The following is a 17,090-nucleotide window of genomic DNA, read 5'->3' as shown; positions in this document are numbered from 1 at the left end:
CCTGCTGACCATCGCCGCTGCCCGGAAACAGGCCCAGAACCTCCACCATCCCATAGTGGCAGGCTTTCCAGCACTAACCCTGCTCCCGGACTGTTCCCACCGCCAACGAAAGATTTATTCCTTTCCCTTCCCCAGTCCCACGAGCGGGTAGATGTGGGCAGACAGTTTATGTCTTTAGTGCCCTTGACATTGGATTTCAGGCAAGCTGATCACAAGTTTGTCCTTCTGTAGGGACTTAATTAGCCCACTGGTTTTGTCATTTCAATTACAGGAGCCTCGTTTAACTTGCCCCCTTAATACTTGGAAATTACTCTCCTCCAAAGTTGTGCGCTAGTCATGCCTTTGCCCTGGCAGGCGGCACTGGCGCTATTTCTGAGCTGCCGTCCTGGCTGTGGCAGGGATGCCGGGATGCCATGGAGGCCGGATGCCATGCCCACTGCCTACAGTGTCTGCTTTGAAGGTAGCACCGCTGCCCCCTGCAGTTGTTGCCCCTGAAAGCACTTTAAACTCGTCAGCCCACGCCCCGCTGCTGGAAGGGCCTCTGTGGAGAGAGGCCTGAGCTTTGTTGGCTGGGTTTTGATTTCAGTACGGGAGTTGATAAAACGAGATAAACCCCAGGCTCACTGGGGCCGTGGAAATTAAACAGAGATGATATCAAAGTTCCCCTGAGTTTTCAACTGTGATACAGTAGCTCAGTTTTCTCCCAGACTGGGGCCGGGAGGCACTGCCTTTGATTCTGAAACAATGTTCAGCAGTTAAGCCCAGCACTGCTGACTTTTAGGGATTAAGCACACTGTTGTAGTAATTCTTTGATCAGCTACAAGGGAGCAGTGTGCCGTCTGTATGCAGGGGCTTTCTAGTTAAAGTTCATTTCTCTGTGAACCTGGGATGACAGCATTGGCGGGCTGCTGCAGCGCCGGGAGCTGGGCTTCTCCCAGCACTGTTTGCAGCGTTGCAGGCACAAGGGGAAGCGGCTTTCTCCTAGCCTTGTATTCGTTTGAGCGTGGCATAGTGGAAGAAATCCTCCTGGCCTGGAAGACACTTCATCCTAACCCTCCCCATCTTGCCCAGTCTGTACACATATGCGTGCACATGCATGCACACATACCTGTACACACATTCCTTTCAGAAGAGCCCTCACAGGGACCAACACAGCAAAGGCTACCTAGAGCGAGGCTCTGCAGCCTCTAGCCTCGGAAAATCTCTAGCAGAGGCTGAAAGCCCACTTGGGAAAGGTTTGATTGCGACTGGATCACGATTAAGGTTAAACTAGGAGGACCACCTCAAGGTCAGAGGTACCACTACAGTCTCCCCATGCCCAAGGGCAGACGGATCTCCCAGGTGCCTGCATTCTCAACCTGGCATTTAGCGAGAACCATCTTAGTTGCAGATGGGCTCAGTGGTAAAATTCTGAAAAATCTCAATGTCCATTAAGAAAAACGGACTGGTCAACTTTTGGCCCTCCCTATAGAGCCCTGCTGGCTGCCACAGCCAGGACGGCAGAGGTTTCCCCATTTTGTCTCGCCCTGCCCTACTCAGGTCGGCCCCAGACTTCTGCTTGGAGGTGGAGCCCCTCCTTGTGCGCTGTCGATCGCGCTAGCTCCACGCCATCGATCACCCTATTCCCTCCTGTGCGGTACTCAGATCTCCCTCATTAGGCTGAAATTTACCTCCATCCTACACAAACATGGCCTTAGCTCATTTTTATTGTTGTAAATTATTTACGAGGGGAATGTTGACTCTTGAAACGGAGGTGTGAGGAAAATTAATCCCATGTTACTTTTATCTTTCTGTACTTTTCTCCCCCTTGCTTGACTTATTGAGCTATGGCTAGAGAAAGAAGAGCTTTGGCATTTTAAAATATAATTAGTGGTCCACGATGGGATGGGCTGTTGGTCCCTCTGTGCCCAGTGTAATTTGAAGCAGACCAGGGCCAGGAAGGAAGACCAGCGGTCCCACTGAGCTCTGCCTTCTGCCAGCTGCCTGGTCTGAAGACTCTGGACCTTAGTTTTCTCTCCTGTGAAATAGGGACAACACGATTGGCCACCTCTCAGTGAGCATCAGCTGAGGGGCCTGAAAAGGCTTTGTGACCACTGCAGAGCACGCAGCAATGGCAGCAGGGGCCTCTCAGTGTGCGCTCCTCCTGTTAGGGTTTTGAGATGGAGAGGCCGCTGGAGGAGCTGAATCCAGCGTCGTTGCCGTAGATCACCCCTTGCCAGGCAGGTTCATGTTGGTCTTACACACCAACTCCTGGCCCTCCCCTGCACGGTCAGATGCGCTCTGCGGGCTCCCATTAGTGGCCCCTTCTTTCCCCCCCGGCAGGTGCCTGGCCTGCGACCCCCGGCGGCTGAGGACCCAGCGGTGCCATCCCTGCTGTCTCCTGGCTCCACGCAGCCCGGGAAACGGCCGAGTGCTAGTTAATAAACGGCCTTTTGTTAGGAAGGTCAATTGAAGTGACGGTAGAGACGCTGTTAAAAGTAATTTGCAGTCAGAAAATATGTAATTCAGGGCAAGCCGCTGTGAGTGATGGCCTCTGCCGTGGATATCTTGGGCGTTTCTCATTAAAAGCCTCCCCGGCGGATGGCGGGGCTCCCTCCTCCCCGAGTTGGCGCAGCACACGGAGCAGCCATTTGTCTCTATTTCACAAAGGCCGCCTTGATCCCCAGGGCCGCCCGCAGCCATCTTGGAGTCCGCTGGGGCCGCGGTGCATGCTGGGAGCAGGCCTGAGCCCGGGCAGGGCAGGGCAGGGCCGGGCCGGGCGGGACCGTGGCCGCAGCCGCAGCCGGGCAGCCTGCGAACGCTCGCACTCACGCCTCCTGGGTCTCCTTCCTGCATCTTGCCTCTCTCGCCTTCCTTCTCTCGTCCCTTCCTTGCTTTCTTCCCCCCTCTCTCTCTTAGTAGAGGCCATACTCTCTTTTAAAAAACTTACGCACATGCTCTTTATTAAATTCACAGCATGATATTTTAGCACTGGCAGAACTGGTACATTCTGTTAATGAGTTGTTAATTGCAGAGCATTTTGGTAGCCAACAGCAGGTCCCAATATTTTGCTAACTGTGGCAATGTTATTTTCATGTTACCTACAACATGGGATGTTTCCAGGGCGGACCCTTTCCCATCAGGGCTCAGTCCTGGTTGTCTGGTTTACTTCTGATCCTTTATGGGGGGCAGTGCATGTGTGCTCACTTGTTAGTTACGTGATGCCTACTGTGTGCAGGAAGCTCTAAGCTCTGTGCTATGTGCAGATAAACTTGACTGGTGAATGGAATTGGAAAAGAGAAAATGAGTCAGCAATGCAGTGTGGTTTTTCTGTCCCCATGCCCTGGCCTTTCAGAACTTATTTTTAGTGGAATTAAGTAAAGCATGACTTAGTTTAACTTTTGTCATAAACAGAAGCTGAGAGTACCAGCTTCTGAGCCTTGATCGGGACTTGGCTCCATTGCATTAGCAAGTCTGTTTCTGAAGCCTTTTGTGGGTTCCGTGACTACGTGGGTGACTTGCACACAGCATTTGGGTTGTTCTTACTTAGGAGGCTGCACTCATTTTCAACGGCCTCTGCCTTTTCTGATTCTAGACTGAGTAGTGAGATATTCCTCTTGCCTGCCTAGTCGGGCAGGCTGTTAGGTCTGCTTTAGAAGCAGTCACCAGCCTTGGGAAATCTGGCAGACCCACAGCCAGTGGAGTTTAATTGCTGCAGAAGGAGGTGGAATTTAACTTGCTCTTTTTCACTGCATGTCCTTTTAAAAGTACTTAAATTCATCTACATAAGGTGTTGGCTTTTTTACTTGTTTTCCGGTGGACTGCCTCTCCAGCTGCCCAGACTAGTGCTCTCTGTAGCCCACCTGTCTCCTCTGGTCACATCAAGAGGCAGTTTTGGCAGCAGCGTAATGATTCCGTTTTCCCTCCCCTTCTCTCAAAGTGCCCAGAAAGAATTATGGTCATGGTTAGTTTTAGCTCCGAGTAAGTACCTGTCTGACCTGGGGGAGCAGGGGGTGTTAAACACAACAGAGGGGTCTGCCTGTCCTCTAGGGTGTGGTGCCCACCACATTTCTGACCAACTGGCTGTTTACCCTAGACCCTGCCATCTCCTCTGCTTTTTTATTTTTATTTACCTTTTTTTAAAAAGAAAAGAAATTTGTTTATTTAAATTTGACCCGAAAGGGACAGCAAGAGAGAGAGGGAGAGGGAAAGTGAGAAAGCAAGCTGCCAGGTCCGGGACTTGAACTGCAGTTGCCCTTGGAGTCCAGTGCCCTTAACCACCGCACCACCTGCCTGCCCCTCTTCCCTGCTTTTTTTGAGCACCTATTCTGTACCAGAGGCTTCTCTAGGCCTTTCATTTTCATTGACTCTGAATCCTCACATTAGCTCTGCAACTGTCAGTCTTTGACCTGGCTTTTTAGTTGAGAAAATTGAGGCTCTAAAAGGTTAAATTGCTTACTCCAAGTTACCTTAGTGAGTCACGAGTCACGGAGCCTGGACTCGAATACCATTCCTTTGTCCCTTGCCCAGTGTGCTTTCTTCTATGTGTTTGCAAAGCTCTGACTGATGAGAGTCACTTTGATCGTGGGAGGTAGAGGGGTTGGGTTTGAAGTCTGCACTCCATAAGGAGGGATTGAGGCAGACTTAGCCATGTCTGATTCATTGTCAGAGGAACTACCCATATCTGTTTAGAAATCAGGCAGCTGATCAGTAGAGCTGAGAATACTTCACTTTTGGGTTTGAGTCAAAATCAGCTCTGTAGAACAGAGACAAGCCCTCATTAGCTGTGTTAGGTCATCATTCAGTGCTAACTTGAGAAGAGCAGAGGTCAGAGGTGATTTGAAATTTTTTTTTCCTTTTTTAAGGTTTTGCCAGAGGGTGTGTGGTGTGTGCACTTACTGGAGAGATAGAGAGAGACAGTGAGAGGGACAGTGAGAAATCACCCCCTAGTGTCCACTCCACAATCCCTTCTCCTCCACTCTCCTCTCGGGATTGGTCATGCACACACACGCGCCTGGTGTGACTTTCAAGCTGCCAGGTCTGGATTAGCCGTCAGCCCTGTAGGAGTCCAGTGCCTTAACCACTACGCCACCTGCTGCCCTGCCCCCTTTATTTAAGACAGGGTATTGCTGTCGTGATCCTGCTGCCTCAGCATCCCAGCTAGGACTCCAGGTGCAGGCCACCATGCCCGGCTCATTTTCAGACACGGTCTTGGCGTACGCCCAAGCCAACTCAAGCTCTTGATCCTCCAGCCTCAGCCTCTCCAGGTTTCTGGCACCACTCATAGCACTGTGCCTGGCCAGTAATTGGACTGGGAACCAAACTTGGCCCTCTCTATGTGGCCCCAGCCTATGGAAGACAGCCTCTAGGGCAGGCACTGTACCACAGCTGGTTCAGAGTGAATTGCTGACCTGAGGAAAGGGTCAGGTGAGGTCAGGGTCCTTACAGCCAATTCAGGTATGGGAACTTCGTTCAGGATATTTTCTTTTCTTTGTAGTTTTTTCACCATAGAGTGCATGTGTCCACCAGAGAGATAAAGAGAAACATTGAGAAGGAAAGTGAGAAATCATCCCCTGAGGGGGATGGACATACCCCAATCCCTTTGCCTCCATTCTCTTCCTGGGATTTTGGGAATGCACGCACGCATACCTGGCATGATTTTCAAGCCACCAGGTCCAGGACTTGAATCGTGGTTGGCCATGTGGGAATCCAGTGCCTTAACCACCATATCACCTGCTGACCCCAGCTCAGGATATTTTTGCCCCAAGATTCAGGTTCTATTTTTTGAGACTTTGTGTTGTTTACTTTAAATACCAAGTCTGAATTTTGTGCTCTCTTTCTACCCTCTCTGCAACAGAACCAATCCACCATGCCTGAAGTTAAAGACCTTTCAGAAGCCTTGCCAGACACGTCCATGGATCCCATCACCGGAGTCGGGGTGGTGGCTTCTCGGAACCGAGCCCCGACTGGCTACGATGTGGTAAGTGAAGACTGCACATTTTGTTCACCAATTCAACATTTACCTCCTGTGTCCAAGACCCTCGGACCCTTATGCGTAAGACATGCTTTTTCTGTCTAGGAACTTAGAGTACTTAGAGGAGGGACAGCATCTCCAGTGGAGGGCCGTGGGAGTATCCTGGCTGGCCAGCAGACGGGAGCCTGGGCTGTTTCTTGGCCTTGGCCATCGCCTGTTGCACGATCTGTGTGAGAGTCATAATGACCTTCCGTAAAACTGAGGGGTTGGACTCATTGATCTCCAAAGTCACTTCTAGTTGTGATATGTCATGAAAAGGGTCAAAATGTCTAGGGAAACTCCTGCTGGTTGTCATATATTGTCACGCACGTGCAGATGTCAGAAATGTATTGTTGTACATTTGTACAGTTCTTTATAGTTTACAAAGCAGTTTTCTACCCATCAACACACTTGGCTGTCTGCAATCCCCGAAGGACTGAAAGGACAACAGCTTTCTCTCCACTTGCTGATTTGGAGACTCCAGGCTCCCAGAAGTGCCGGGAGAGTCTCAGTCCTTGGCTGTGATGAATCGTCAGGAACAGCCTTCTCCCTAGGCCTGGTGCTGGGGCTGGCCACTGTCGCAGTTGAGCAGAGAACTGTTCTGGCTTCTCAGCAGACTCCTGTGCTGGCGTTCAGTAGTCCTGATGCTCAGAATCCGTCACTGGTGTTTCAATAGGAATTCTGACCTAGAGCTTAGGTAACATTCGGTAACATCAGGTTGTGTTATGATAATGTTTTATTCTTGGGTATCAAAATTGTGCACCAAGAACTCTTAAGAATAAAAGAGAATGTGTCTCATTCACCAGCCCTGAACACTTGCCGCAGTGATTGGATTAGCGTCGTATGTCCCCAAGGTGGGATGGCTGCGATTGATGCCTGCTGCAGCAGAAGCCCTAAGGCAGGGATCTCAGCCTCCAACTATTGGCATTTGGTGACAGATCAGCAGGGAATTCTTTGCTCTGGGGCTGATGTGTGCATCAGACGGTCTTCAGCAGCAGCCTTGGCCCCTGTCTACTTGACACCAATAGCACCTACCTTTCCTCCCCCAGGGACAAGAACCACAAAGCTCTCTAGACATGGCCAGACAGCCCAGGAGGAGTGGGTGGGCAGCTGAGCTGGGTCCTGGGTGATGGGGAAGGAGCCTGCTAAACTGCTCCCCATCTCTGTCCTCACTGTCTGAAAGTGATAACATTTAAAAGTGAAAGAATGAGGGAAACCTTTTTGACCAAGCTGAGTCTTACCTGCTGTCTGACTTCAAGGCTCTATATGAACAGAACTTTCTATAAAATAGAATGATTAGGTATAGCTTTGTGCCATAAGAACTCCCGGGGAAGCTAATAAAAATGTTCCTGATTGGAGAAGCCCAAGTGTCTTTTGATGAATTGGTCTGAAGCAGCACTCGTGAATCAGGGCAAGGGCTGGGAGCTCAGGCCCTGGGAGAGGACAGCTCAGGTCTCACAGCTTGGGGTTGAGCTCCAGGAAGGCTGGGAGAGCTCGGGCCCAGGGCATGGGCTTTCCCATCTTCCTGCTGTCCCCATCTGTGTCTTTAACATTCTGCTTGTACCTTCGGGGTCATTGCAGTGCTTGGCGAGTGGGTGGCAGATGGCCTTTGGTCGTTCGGTTTTCCGAAAGTCTTGGTGAGTCTGACAGGAGCAGAATCTATCCCTATCATTTTCTCCTAACATCTAGCCTGGGGCAGAAGAGCGTGGTGTCAGATGAGTAGGATTAATAAGCACATTGCATGATTATGCTGCCCCGTGCGTTTTAGTGGAAGGTGAGCAGGGCAAGGGGCTCGGCTAGTCAGCCTGGTAATTACACAGCCTGAGTGCGGCCAGGAGTGGAGACTGTCCGGGCTCCCTCTAAAAGCCCTTTCCCGGAGAGGGGTGGGAATCATCTCATTGTACTGGCCTCTGGAATGTTCTCAGATCAGCATCTCAAGAGCTCCCAAAGGTCTGACCCCAAGTTCCAGGGGAATGGCAGAGTGGGCAGGGTGAGAAAAGGTTCTTCCCATTGCTTTCACTCCCGAGTTTCTTATTTAGTTGGCCTCTAGACCGGAGCGCGAGGCATTTTGTAGCAACTGACGAGGAAGCCCTGCTGCGGATGGTGGCCAGACCTCTCCGTCTGTCGGCTCGGCCTCAGATTAATCCCTCCCTGTGCAAGGAGTATGGAGAGCCGCGACCACGCAGCCCCGGGAGTCAGGCGCCAGATGGACTGCAGACCCTGCGCAGTGCAACTGCGTCACCACGAGCTCCGGCCCGGTGGCTGCTCCTAGTCAGAGATGCCAAATGTTCATTTATAAAAATCTAATTCAGTAGCTTCCCTTCTCTCTGGGTCAGGGGAAGCTTCGTCGGCTAGGGGACTGGGGATTATTTGCTGAACTTCTCCATTTATTGTCCCTCTTCTGCGGTCTCTGAAGCGGCTGACCCTTTCTGCTGGGCACTGCTCTCAGGTGGAGGGGCGGCTGCTCGGGGAATCCCAGCTGACGGAGAGAGGAGGGTCGTGTCCTTGTGGTGCCACAGCGCCTGGTCACAGATGCCTGGAGTTTGCCAGGGGTGGCACGTGTTCTTTTATCACACGTGGAGAGTCGGTTTTTAAGGAAGCACTTCGTGCCACAACTCCCAGCACAGAATTTAACCTCTGACTTCCCGGTCACTCCAGGGTGTCCAGGGAGCATGGAGCTGGACATCATTAGGGACTGTGGTTGGATGTATTTCCGTGTCTTCCCGGTGACACACACCCCGCCTCAGCTGCCCTGACCCCTGACTTACCTTGCCAAGTGAACATTTCCAGCTCAGAACCCAAAGCTGCCACACCATGAGACCACTTTAGACAGGATACTTTGGACCCAGGTTTTCCCTGTTTCCAAAATGCCTGTGTCCCCTTTTTCGGTGAAAGCTGACTCATCCTTCCAAACCCAGTTCAGGTAGCTCCTTGGTGAGCTTGCCCTGACTGTTGCTCATGCGTGGACTTATTCCTGGTGTCACACATGCTCATTGAGCACCTGCGGTTGTATGTGGCCCTGGAAATCCAGGGTGCTGGTAGGTGGGGCTCCATGAGGTGAAAGGTGAGGGTGAGGAAGGGCAGAGAGATGAGGCCAGATCAAGTGGGGACTGTCACACACGCTGGAGCCTGGCCATGACCTGAGTGGGTGGGAGTCATGGGGATCTTAAGGAAAGATCCTTAGGCCTGTGTCTGCCGTGTGTGTTGAGCAGACGGGTGGGTGGGGTGCCCTGGGTTAGCATAGGGGAGAGGGTTGGAGCCTGCCTCAGGCTTTTGACACAGGAACTGGAAGAAACGGGTGGATCTGAAGGCAATGGGAATACCGGGCACGGGACCCACGTATGTGTCTTTTGACAGAAAAAGTGGATCGAAGGTAGAAAAGTGGGTACAGAGGTGCAGGACAGGATCAGAGTGGCACAAGGGTATGCTGCTGGGCAGCAGGGGTCTCTGGTGGTCGCTGCCGACGTAGGAGCATCGATGGCCAAGTGGGCTGGGCGGAGTGAGGGGATCGGGTCAGTTTGGGACATGCTGATTTTGAGGTGCTTATGTGGCACCTGGGTCAGGTCGGGAGAGAGGACCGGATATCATGGTCCTGAAGCAAGGATGACAGGCATAACCCGTCCTAGGAGAGGCCGTGGGGCCAGAAAAGATGCTGTGTCACGTCATACTGCTCATAGTGTCCCGGGGGCTGTCACTGATAGGCAGGGAAAGGGACCGAGCCTGAGAGGTAGGTGGAGCTCAGCCATGGCCTCTGATCGCCATGTGGCCTCTGTGGGCAGCACCTGGACCAGTCATATTAGAAGTTCCCACTTCCCTTTCCTTTCTGCCCTCTCCTTTTCCCCCATTTCCGTTTCTGTCAACACTGTTTCTGAATCTAATTAGGAAACAAAACATTTCTTTTCTTTTTTTTTTGGAGAGGTTTTTGCTATAGGGCGTGTGCATTCGCCAGACAGACAGAGAGAGACAGAGAGACAGAAAGCGAGAAATCACCCCCCAGAGGGGATGGTCATGCCGCAATCCCTTCTCCTCCATTCTCCTCTCGGGATCTTGGGCACGCACACACACGCGCCCGGCGTGAGTTTTAAGCCACCGGGTCCAGGACGCAAACCATGGTTGACTACGTGGGTGTCCAGCAACATAGCCATTACACTAACTGCTGGTTCCCGGAAACAAAACATTTCTTAAAAACCATTGACCTGGAGCCAGCAGGTGGCATAATGGTTAAGGCACTGGAGTCCCACATGCCTGACCGCGGTTCGAGTCCTGGACCTGATGGCTTGCTTTCTCACTTTCCCTTTGCTTCTTTCTCTGACTGGTTAAATTTTAAAAATAATGAAAATAAAATATTCTTAAAAAAAAAAAAAGTTAGACCTGCATAATTCATATATGCCCAAAACGTGGTAGGAGTTTTCTGAATAACTGGAGTTTCAAATGCTTGAACCATCACATGTGAGGGCCTGTGGGGGTTCTGGGGAGCCCAGCTCCTTGCTGGACTGGCAGGCTGGATCTAGGGAGCATAGGGAGGGATGAATTTAAGATCCTAAACCTGCAAACATGGTCCTATTGTTCACTTAACAAAGTAGGAAAAGAAAAGAAATCTAGTAAGTGGTGATCCAGGTTGAAGGGAGTTTATTTTTGTCATGCTCAAGGAATTTGAGCAATCACATTATGAATAGCATGCGAAGACAGTAAGCAATATCTTGCTTAAAACATACAGTAGATATCAAGTGGAGAATGCAGGAAATAGTGATGTATCCAGCCCCATCACAGCTTCACATGGATCCCAAAAAGCCACAGCTGTGGCAGGAGGCCCCTAGCCGTGCAGAAGAACTGTCGGTTCCCCTTGAGCCAGGACAGTGAGCACCTAGAGCCTTGGGCGGTTGCAGTTCCTGTAACTCTGCCTCCAGGAAGCAACACAGAAGCAAGCCCAGGAGCCGTTCCTGCTCTCTCCAGTCCCTCCGGGCATTACTGTGCTTCCCATGGGCTACTCCTAACTGCAGAAATAACCACCGACTCTGGGGCTTGTATCACAGATTGTTTTAAGAACACGAGCTTGCTTTGATAAAAGGCACCAGATGTTCCTTTTTATTTTGTTAGAAAATACATTAAATTGAGATTTATCAAAACATGAAAAGCAGTTTGACCAGCAGCTGTGGGCCTTCACTTCCTGTGGCCCGAATTCGCCACACTTCCGTTATCTGTCCTGGGTCTTACCCCATGTCCCCCTTGGTCCCGCAGAGCCTGGGTTGGGAGGAAAACCACTCTGGCGTTTGCACATGGCATGCTTAGCACAGCGTCTGCCACCCCAGGGGTGCCAAAGAAGCAAACATCAGCTATGGTTGGGATGACGATGTTAGAAATGGTGGCTTAAATCACCTGGGTGTAGAGGAACTGGTCTTGTCTAGGCCTCCCTCCCCCGCCAACCATGAGTTTTAGTTTTGACCCAAAGACGTTAGTTCCCTTTAGTTCTTGATTCCGTGGATGGTTCATCTGGACAGCGGAGAGGACTGGTCGGGAACAGTGCAGCATTCTGGAACTTGCTTCTGTTCACAAAAACTTCCTGTTCATTATTTAGGAAGGCTTCTAACACCAAAATGTCAATTCATTGGACTGATGGAAACGATGAGGCTTTAATTTTTTTCTTGGTTTCAACCAAACTTTTTATTTTGCAATAATCCAAGATGTGCGTGCAGTTGTATGAAGTAATACAGAGAGATCTGTTCACCTTCCACTCATCTTCCCCCGTGATAACCTCTTGCAGATGCTACTGCAGTGTCATGACCAGGACACTGACAGTGGTGCAGTCATGGAGCAGAGCATTTCTGTTTTAAAACATACCCAGGATTTTGTTTTTATTCAGGTATGCTGTGGTTAATGGCAGAGGGGATTGCCATTGAAGAGATAGTTGGTTACTCACAGTTCCCGAGAGGCCCAGAGGCGGCATGCAGCACACCACGCAGAGCCAAGGCGGAGGGGACATGGGAAAGCTTGGGCAGGGCCTTTACTGTGGCTTTCAGACAGGCAAGGCAAGGCAAGGCAAGGCGAGGCATGGGAGTAGGTGTAGTGCGAGCTGGAATCGTTTCAGCCAGCTCTGGGCTCCAGGTGTGGGCCCTTCTTGTCAGGTGCCTGGGCCTGGGGTGAATCAGGGTAGGCGCACAGTGCCCTGGGCTGAGGAAAGGAGGTCTTTGGGCCATGAGGTGGTTGGCATATCAAAGGGGTGCTCTAGGGCAGGTCTTTTACTGTCCCTAAGAATTAGCTATCCCTGGGAGGGCAGTTCCTCTTTGGTCTCTACAAGGCTCCTTAGCAGGATTGAAGATAGGAAGAAAATCAGAAATTCCATCAGCAGAAGGGTCCCTCATGCTGCCCTTTCAAAGCCACTCACGTCCCTCCTCCACCACTTCCTCTGTAACCCTCATAGCCTCTAATAATTGTTCTCCATTTCTGCAATTTTTGTAATTTCAAGAATGTTGGGACCAGCAGTTAGCATAATGGCTATGTCGCTGGACTCCCACGTAGTTACCGCGGTCCGCGTCCTGGACCCGGTGGCTTAAAACTCACGCCGGGTGCGTGTGCGTGCGTGCCCAAGATCCCGAGAGGAGAACGGAGGAGAAGGGATTGCGGCGTGGCCATCCCCTCTGGGGGGTGCTTTCTCACTTTCTGTCTCTCTGTCTCTGTCTGTCTGGCGAGTGCACGCGCCCTATAGCAAAAAACCTCTCCAAAAAAAAAAAAAAAGAATGTTACGTAAATGGAATTATACCAAATGTAACTATTTTGGATTGGCTTTTAAAAAAACAAAAACAAAAACAAAAACAAAACCAACTCAGCATAATTCTCTGGAGATTCATCTGGAGACTGTATTGCTTGTATTAATAGTTTGTTTGTTTTTATTACTATCGGATTGTCAGGAAAGTCATGACATATTTTTACAGAGAAAAGCATGAGAAAGTATGTCTTGACTTTCCCAAAGACCTAATAAATAGTATTTCATGATATGGATATACCACTATTTTTTAGCCATTCTCCTATTGAAGGACATCTTGATTGTTTCCAGTTTGGAGCCAAGTTGTTATAGACACTCATGTATAGGGGTGTGTGTGTGTGTGTGTGTGTGTGAAAACCTAAGTTTTTATCCCTCTGGGATAAATAACCAGTAAGGCATTTGTTGGGTCATATGGTGGTTTCATTTTCAGTTTTTGTTTTGTTTTTTAAGAGAATGCTAAACTGCTTTCCATTGTAGCTGATATGTGTGTTTCTCTACATCTTCTCCAGCATTTGTTATTGTCAATTTATTTTGTTTTAACTATACTTACAGGTGTGTAGTGTTAACTCATTTGATTTTAATTTGTGTTTCCCTCGTGGCTAATGACGTTGAACATCTTTTCATGTGCTTATTTGCCATCTGTATATCTTCCACCAAAGTCTTTTACTCATTTTCCAATTGGCTTGTTTATTTTTTACTGTTGAGTTTTAAGAGTTCTTTGCATATTCTAGCAACATGTCCTTTACTGGATATGTGATTACAGATATTTTCTTCCAGTCCATACTTGCCTTTTAATTTTAATAGAATCTTTCACAGAAGAAAAGTTTTTCATTTTGATGAGGTCCAGTTTATTACTTTTCCCATTCATGAATCACATTTCTGTGTCAAATCTAAGAACGTTTTGCCTAGCTCATCTAGATCTCAAAGTTTTTTTCCTGATGCTTTTTTTTTTCTATGCATGTTATAATTTTACATTTAACATTTAAGTCTCTGATCCATTTTTTAAAAATGTACTGATTTTGGGGCCAGCAGATGGCATTGGTGGTTGGTTGGCCACAGTTCAAGTCCTGGACCTGGAGGCTTGAAAATCACATTGTTTGCATGTGCATGCATGCCCAAAATCTCAAGAGGAAAATGGAGAAGGATTATGACAGGGCCTTCCCCCCAGAGAGTGATTTCTCATTTTCCCTCTCACTTTGTCTCTCTGTTTCTCTCCAGCAGGCATATGTGTCCTATGGCAAAAACATTAAAAAAAAAAAAAAGTACTGATTTTATTCTTGGGAGGAAAAGAGAGACAAGGAGAGGGAAACAAGCATTCTCATGCTACTGTTTCTCCAAGTCTCTCCTAGCTGGCCAGGGTTACAGGCACACAAGCCCGTGCGTGGCGTGTACAGGTTGACCTGGAAACAAAGCCTGATAATCCATATGGCTTCCAGCACTGCAGCCTGTGCACCACTGTCGCACCACCATGGCTAGGTCCAAGATCCATTTTTATTTAAATTTTGTATAAGGTGTGAACTTAGGTCTGAGTTATTTTTTTTCTTCCCTTTAGAAGACTAATTGCTCTAGCACCATTTGTTGAAGAGGCAACTTTTCCCTTTTTTGTCAAAAATGAGTCGTGGGGACAGCAGGTGGCATAGTGGTTAAGCCACTGGACTCCCACATGATCAACTGTGGTTCGAATCCCAGACCTGGTGGCTTGCTTTCTCACCCCCACCCCCGGCTTTCTCTGGTGGGCATACATGCCCAGTAGTACATTTAAAAAATAATAATTGAAAACAATTTTAAAACAAGTCGGTTGGTATATTATGCAGTTTTTGTCCTGTTTCAGACTACGTGTTTACTCTTCCAGTACCACACAGCACTGATTACTGCGGCTGCACGATACATCTTGCAGCTAAGAAGAATGACCCGTCCTACTTTATTCTTCTTGTTCAAAATTGGTTTAGCAAAGGTGATTTTTTTTTTTATATGACTCTCTGGTCCCAAGTATGGCCAAAGGGATATCAAGGTCACCAAGAATAACCCGGAAGGTTGCCAAGGACTTGTTTAAAAGTATTTTCAAGTCCAACAAAGAACTCTGACATTTGGAAACAGGTAAAATGTGAATATTTAATTTGTATTTTCATAAAGTAGAAAAAATTTCTAAACTTAAAAAAAATTAGTTTAGTTGGGACCAGCAGTTAGTGTAATGGCTATGTTGCTGAACTCCCATGTAGCCGACCGCGGTTCGAGTCCCAGACCCGGTGGCTTAAACTCACACTGGGCACGTATGCGTGTGTGCCCAAGATCTTGAGAGGAGAATGGAGGAGAAGGGATTGCGGCGTGGCTATCCTCCCTGGGGGGGTGATTTCTCGCTTTCTGTTTCTGTCTCTCTCTGTCTTCCTGGCGAGTGTGCACGCCCTATAGGAAAAACCTCTCCAAAAAAAAAAAAATCTTGTTGAGATTTTGATGGAAATTAATGTTGAATCAGTTTATCAGTTTTAGAAGAATTCATATCTTTACTATTTGAGTGTTCCAGTTCATGAGCATAATGTTTCTCTCCATTTAATTGGTGGTTCTTTTTTTTTTTTCTTTCTTTCACCATCATTTTGTTGTTTTTAGCAGAGAAGGTCCCAGCTTTTGGTAGATTTAGTCCTAAGCACTTTATATTTTATTTTGAGCCATTGTTAATAGAATTGTGCTTTTAATTTTGATGTTCATATCTCCCCCCAAAAAAATTAGAAATCTAAAGGAAAGAAAAAATCTATTTTATTTACCCTTTTTTGTAAAATCATTTTTTTAATCTGATAGTGTCTTTATTTTTCCTTCATTCCTGAAAGATATCTCATTGGAGATAGGATTCTAAATTGAACAATTTTTAGCACTTAAGAAATAAGTGTTCCTTCTGGCCACTGAGACTTCTAATGAGAAATCTGCTGTCATACACATTGTTTTGCTCCTGTAAGTAAAGTGTTGTTTCTTTCTTTCTTCTTTCAAAAAATTTTCCTTTTTTTTATTTTTCTGAAGTTTGACAATGATGTCAAATGATAGAGATTTACTTGGGTTTATCATTTTTGGGGTTTTCTTACCTTTCTGATTCTGTAGCTTGATGCCTTTTGGCAAATTCAGGAAGATTTAGCTATTATTTCTTCAGGTACATTTTCAGCCTCACCTTCTTTCTCCTCTCCTGGAACTCTAATGGCACTAATGTTGGATCTTTGTTATTGTCCTTCTGGTCTCTGAGGCACTGTGCATTTTTTTGTTCAGTCTGTTTTCTCTGTTATTCATATTGGGTAATTTCTATTCTATCTTCCAGTTCACTGATTTTTTTCCTTTCTCTTTCCCATTCTGCTGTGAGCTCATCCATTGAGTTTCTGCTATTGTATTTTTCAGTGCTAAAATTTCTATTTGGTTCTTTATTTTTTCTATGTATTTGCTGAAACTTACCATTCTTGTATTTGTTTCAAGCATGTTTATAATGGCCCAGTGAAGAATTTTTATGATGGTTGCTTTGATTGTTTTTTCCCCCAGATACTTCTCATGTCTGTGTCTCCTGATTTTGGCATCTGCTGCTTATCTTTTTAAATTCAGTTTGAGATCTTTCTGTTTCATGGTGTGATAGGTGGTTTTTCATTGAAACCTGGACATTTGGAGGGTTCCATTACGAAACTCTGGATCTTACTTAAACCTTTTCTTTTAGCTGACTTCTGGCAGGAACGGGTGTGTCGCGGGAAGGGTTGATGGTTGCCTATCTCTGGTGGTTGTCTGGTTGGGGTAGAAGCTGACTCCCTGCTTTGCCTTCATTGACACTCTAGGAGCTGGGGCGCTTTGTCCCTGCTGGGTACAGGCAGGTATTCCACACACACACCCCCACAGGCCTCCATGGACACCTCCCTTAGGAGTGCCTCATCCAAGGTCACCTTGCAGCGGCTGCTGAATATGCCTGGGTTGGGGAGGTGGCCTGTTGGGTATGATGAGGAAAGTCCTGATCCCCACTAGCCTGCTCCAACATTACCCCAATGGCGAGGGAGGGAGGCTGGGGAGGCCTCATGATTACCGGGGGGATGGAAGTCCTGGCACCATCCTGAGGAGCTGTTGGAGCGCTCGTGCATGGCGGTGAAGGTGGAAGTCTAAGAATACTCCGACTTTGCTGGCATGGGCTGGGAGAGGTGCCGTGTGTTATGTGGCATTTGACCAGAGTTGAGTAGTTACTGTCTGAAAGTCTTCTGTCCTGCTAGGCTCCCCTTTTGACTAGAGAATGCAGACTTTTATCAGACCTTTTTTTGGGGGTCAGCGTCTGTTGCTGACTCTGGGTTGCTGGATTCTTTTTTTTTTTTTTTTGGAGGGTTTTTTTGC

At 48.0% G+C, this 17,090-nt stretch overlaps 1 protein-coding gene across 4 annotated transcripts in view; it reads left to right on the top strand.

The window, feature by feature from the left end:
- The window catches only part of MVB12B (multivesicular body subunit 12B), a 195,176-nt gene that overhangs the window by 12,626 nt on the left and 165,460 nt on the right, over positions 1-17,090 (top strand). Inside the window, exons 1-2 of one of the 4 annotated variants that reach the window (XM_006154110.3) lie at positions 1,737-2,219; positions 5,837-5,959. In XM_006154110.3, the coding sequence (XP_006154172.1) occupies positions 5,849-5,959 (111 nt within the window). In that variant the 5' untranslated portion in view covers positions 1,737-2,219; positions 5,837-5,848. Of the gene's footprint in view, positions 1-1,736; positions 2,220-5,836; positions 5,960-17,090 lie in introns of those variants that run through there. The other 3 variants (XM_006154109.3, XM_006154107.3, XM_027774056.1) reach the window with 3 other exon arrangements.

Source organism: Tupaia chinensis, unplaced genomic scaffold, assembly GCF_000334495.1.
Source record: "Tupaia chinensis unplaced genomic scaffold, TupChi_1.0 Scaffold000394_1, whole genome shotgun sequence".
Taxonomy (NCBI): Eukaryota; Metazoa; Chordata; class Mammalia; order Scandentia; family Tupaiidae; genus Tupaia; species Tupaia belangeri.
The sequence above is the reverse complement of the archived record's forward strand: the minus strand, read 5'-3'. Positions and strand labels throughout refer to the sequence as shown.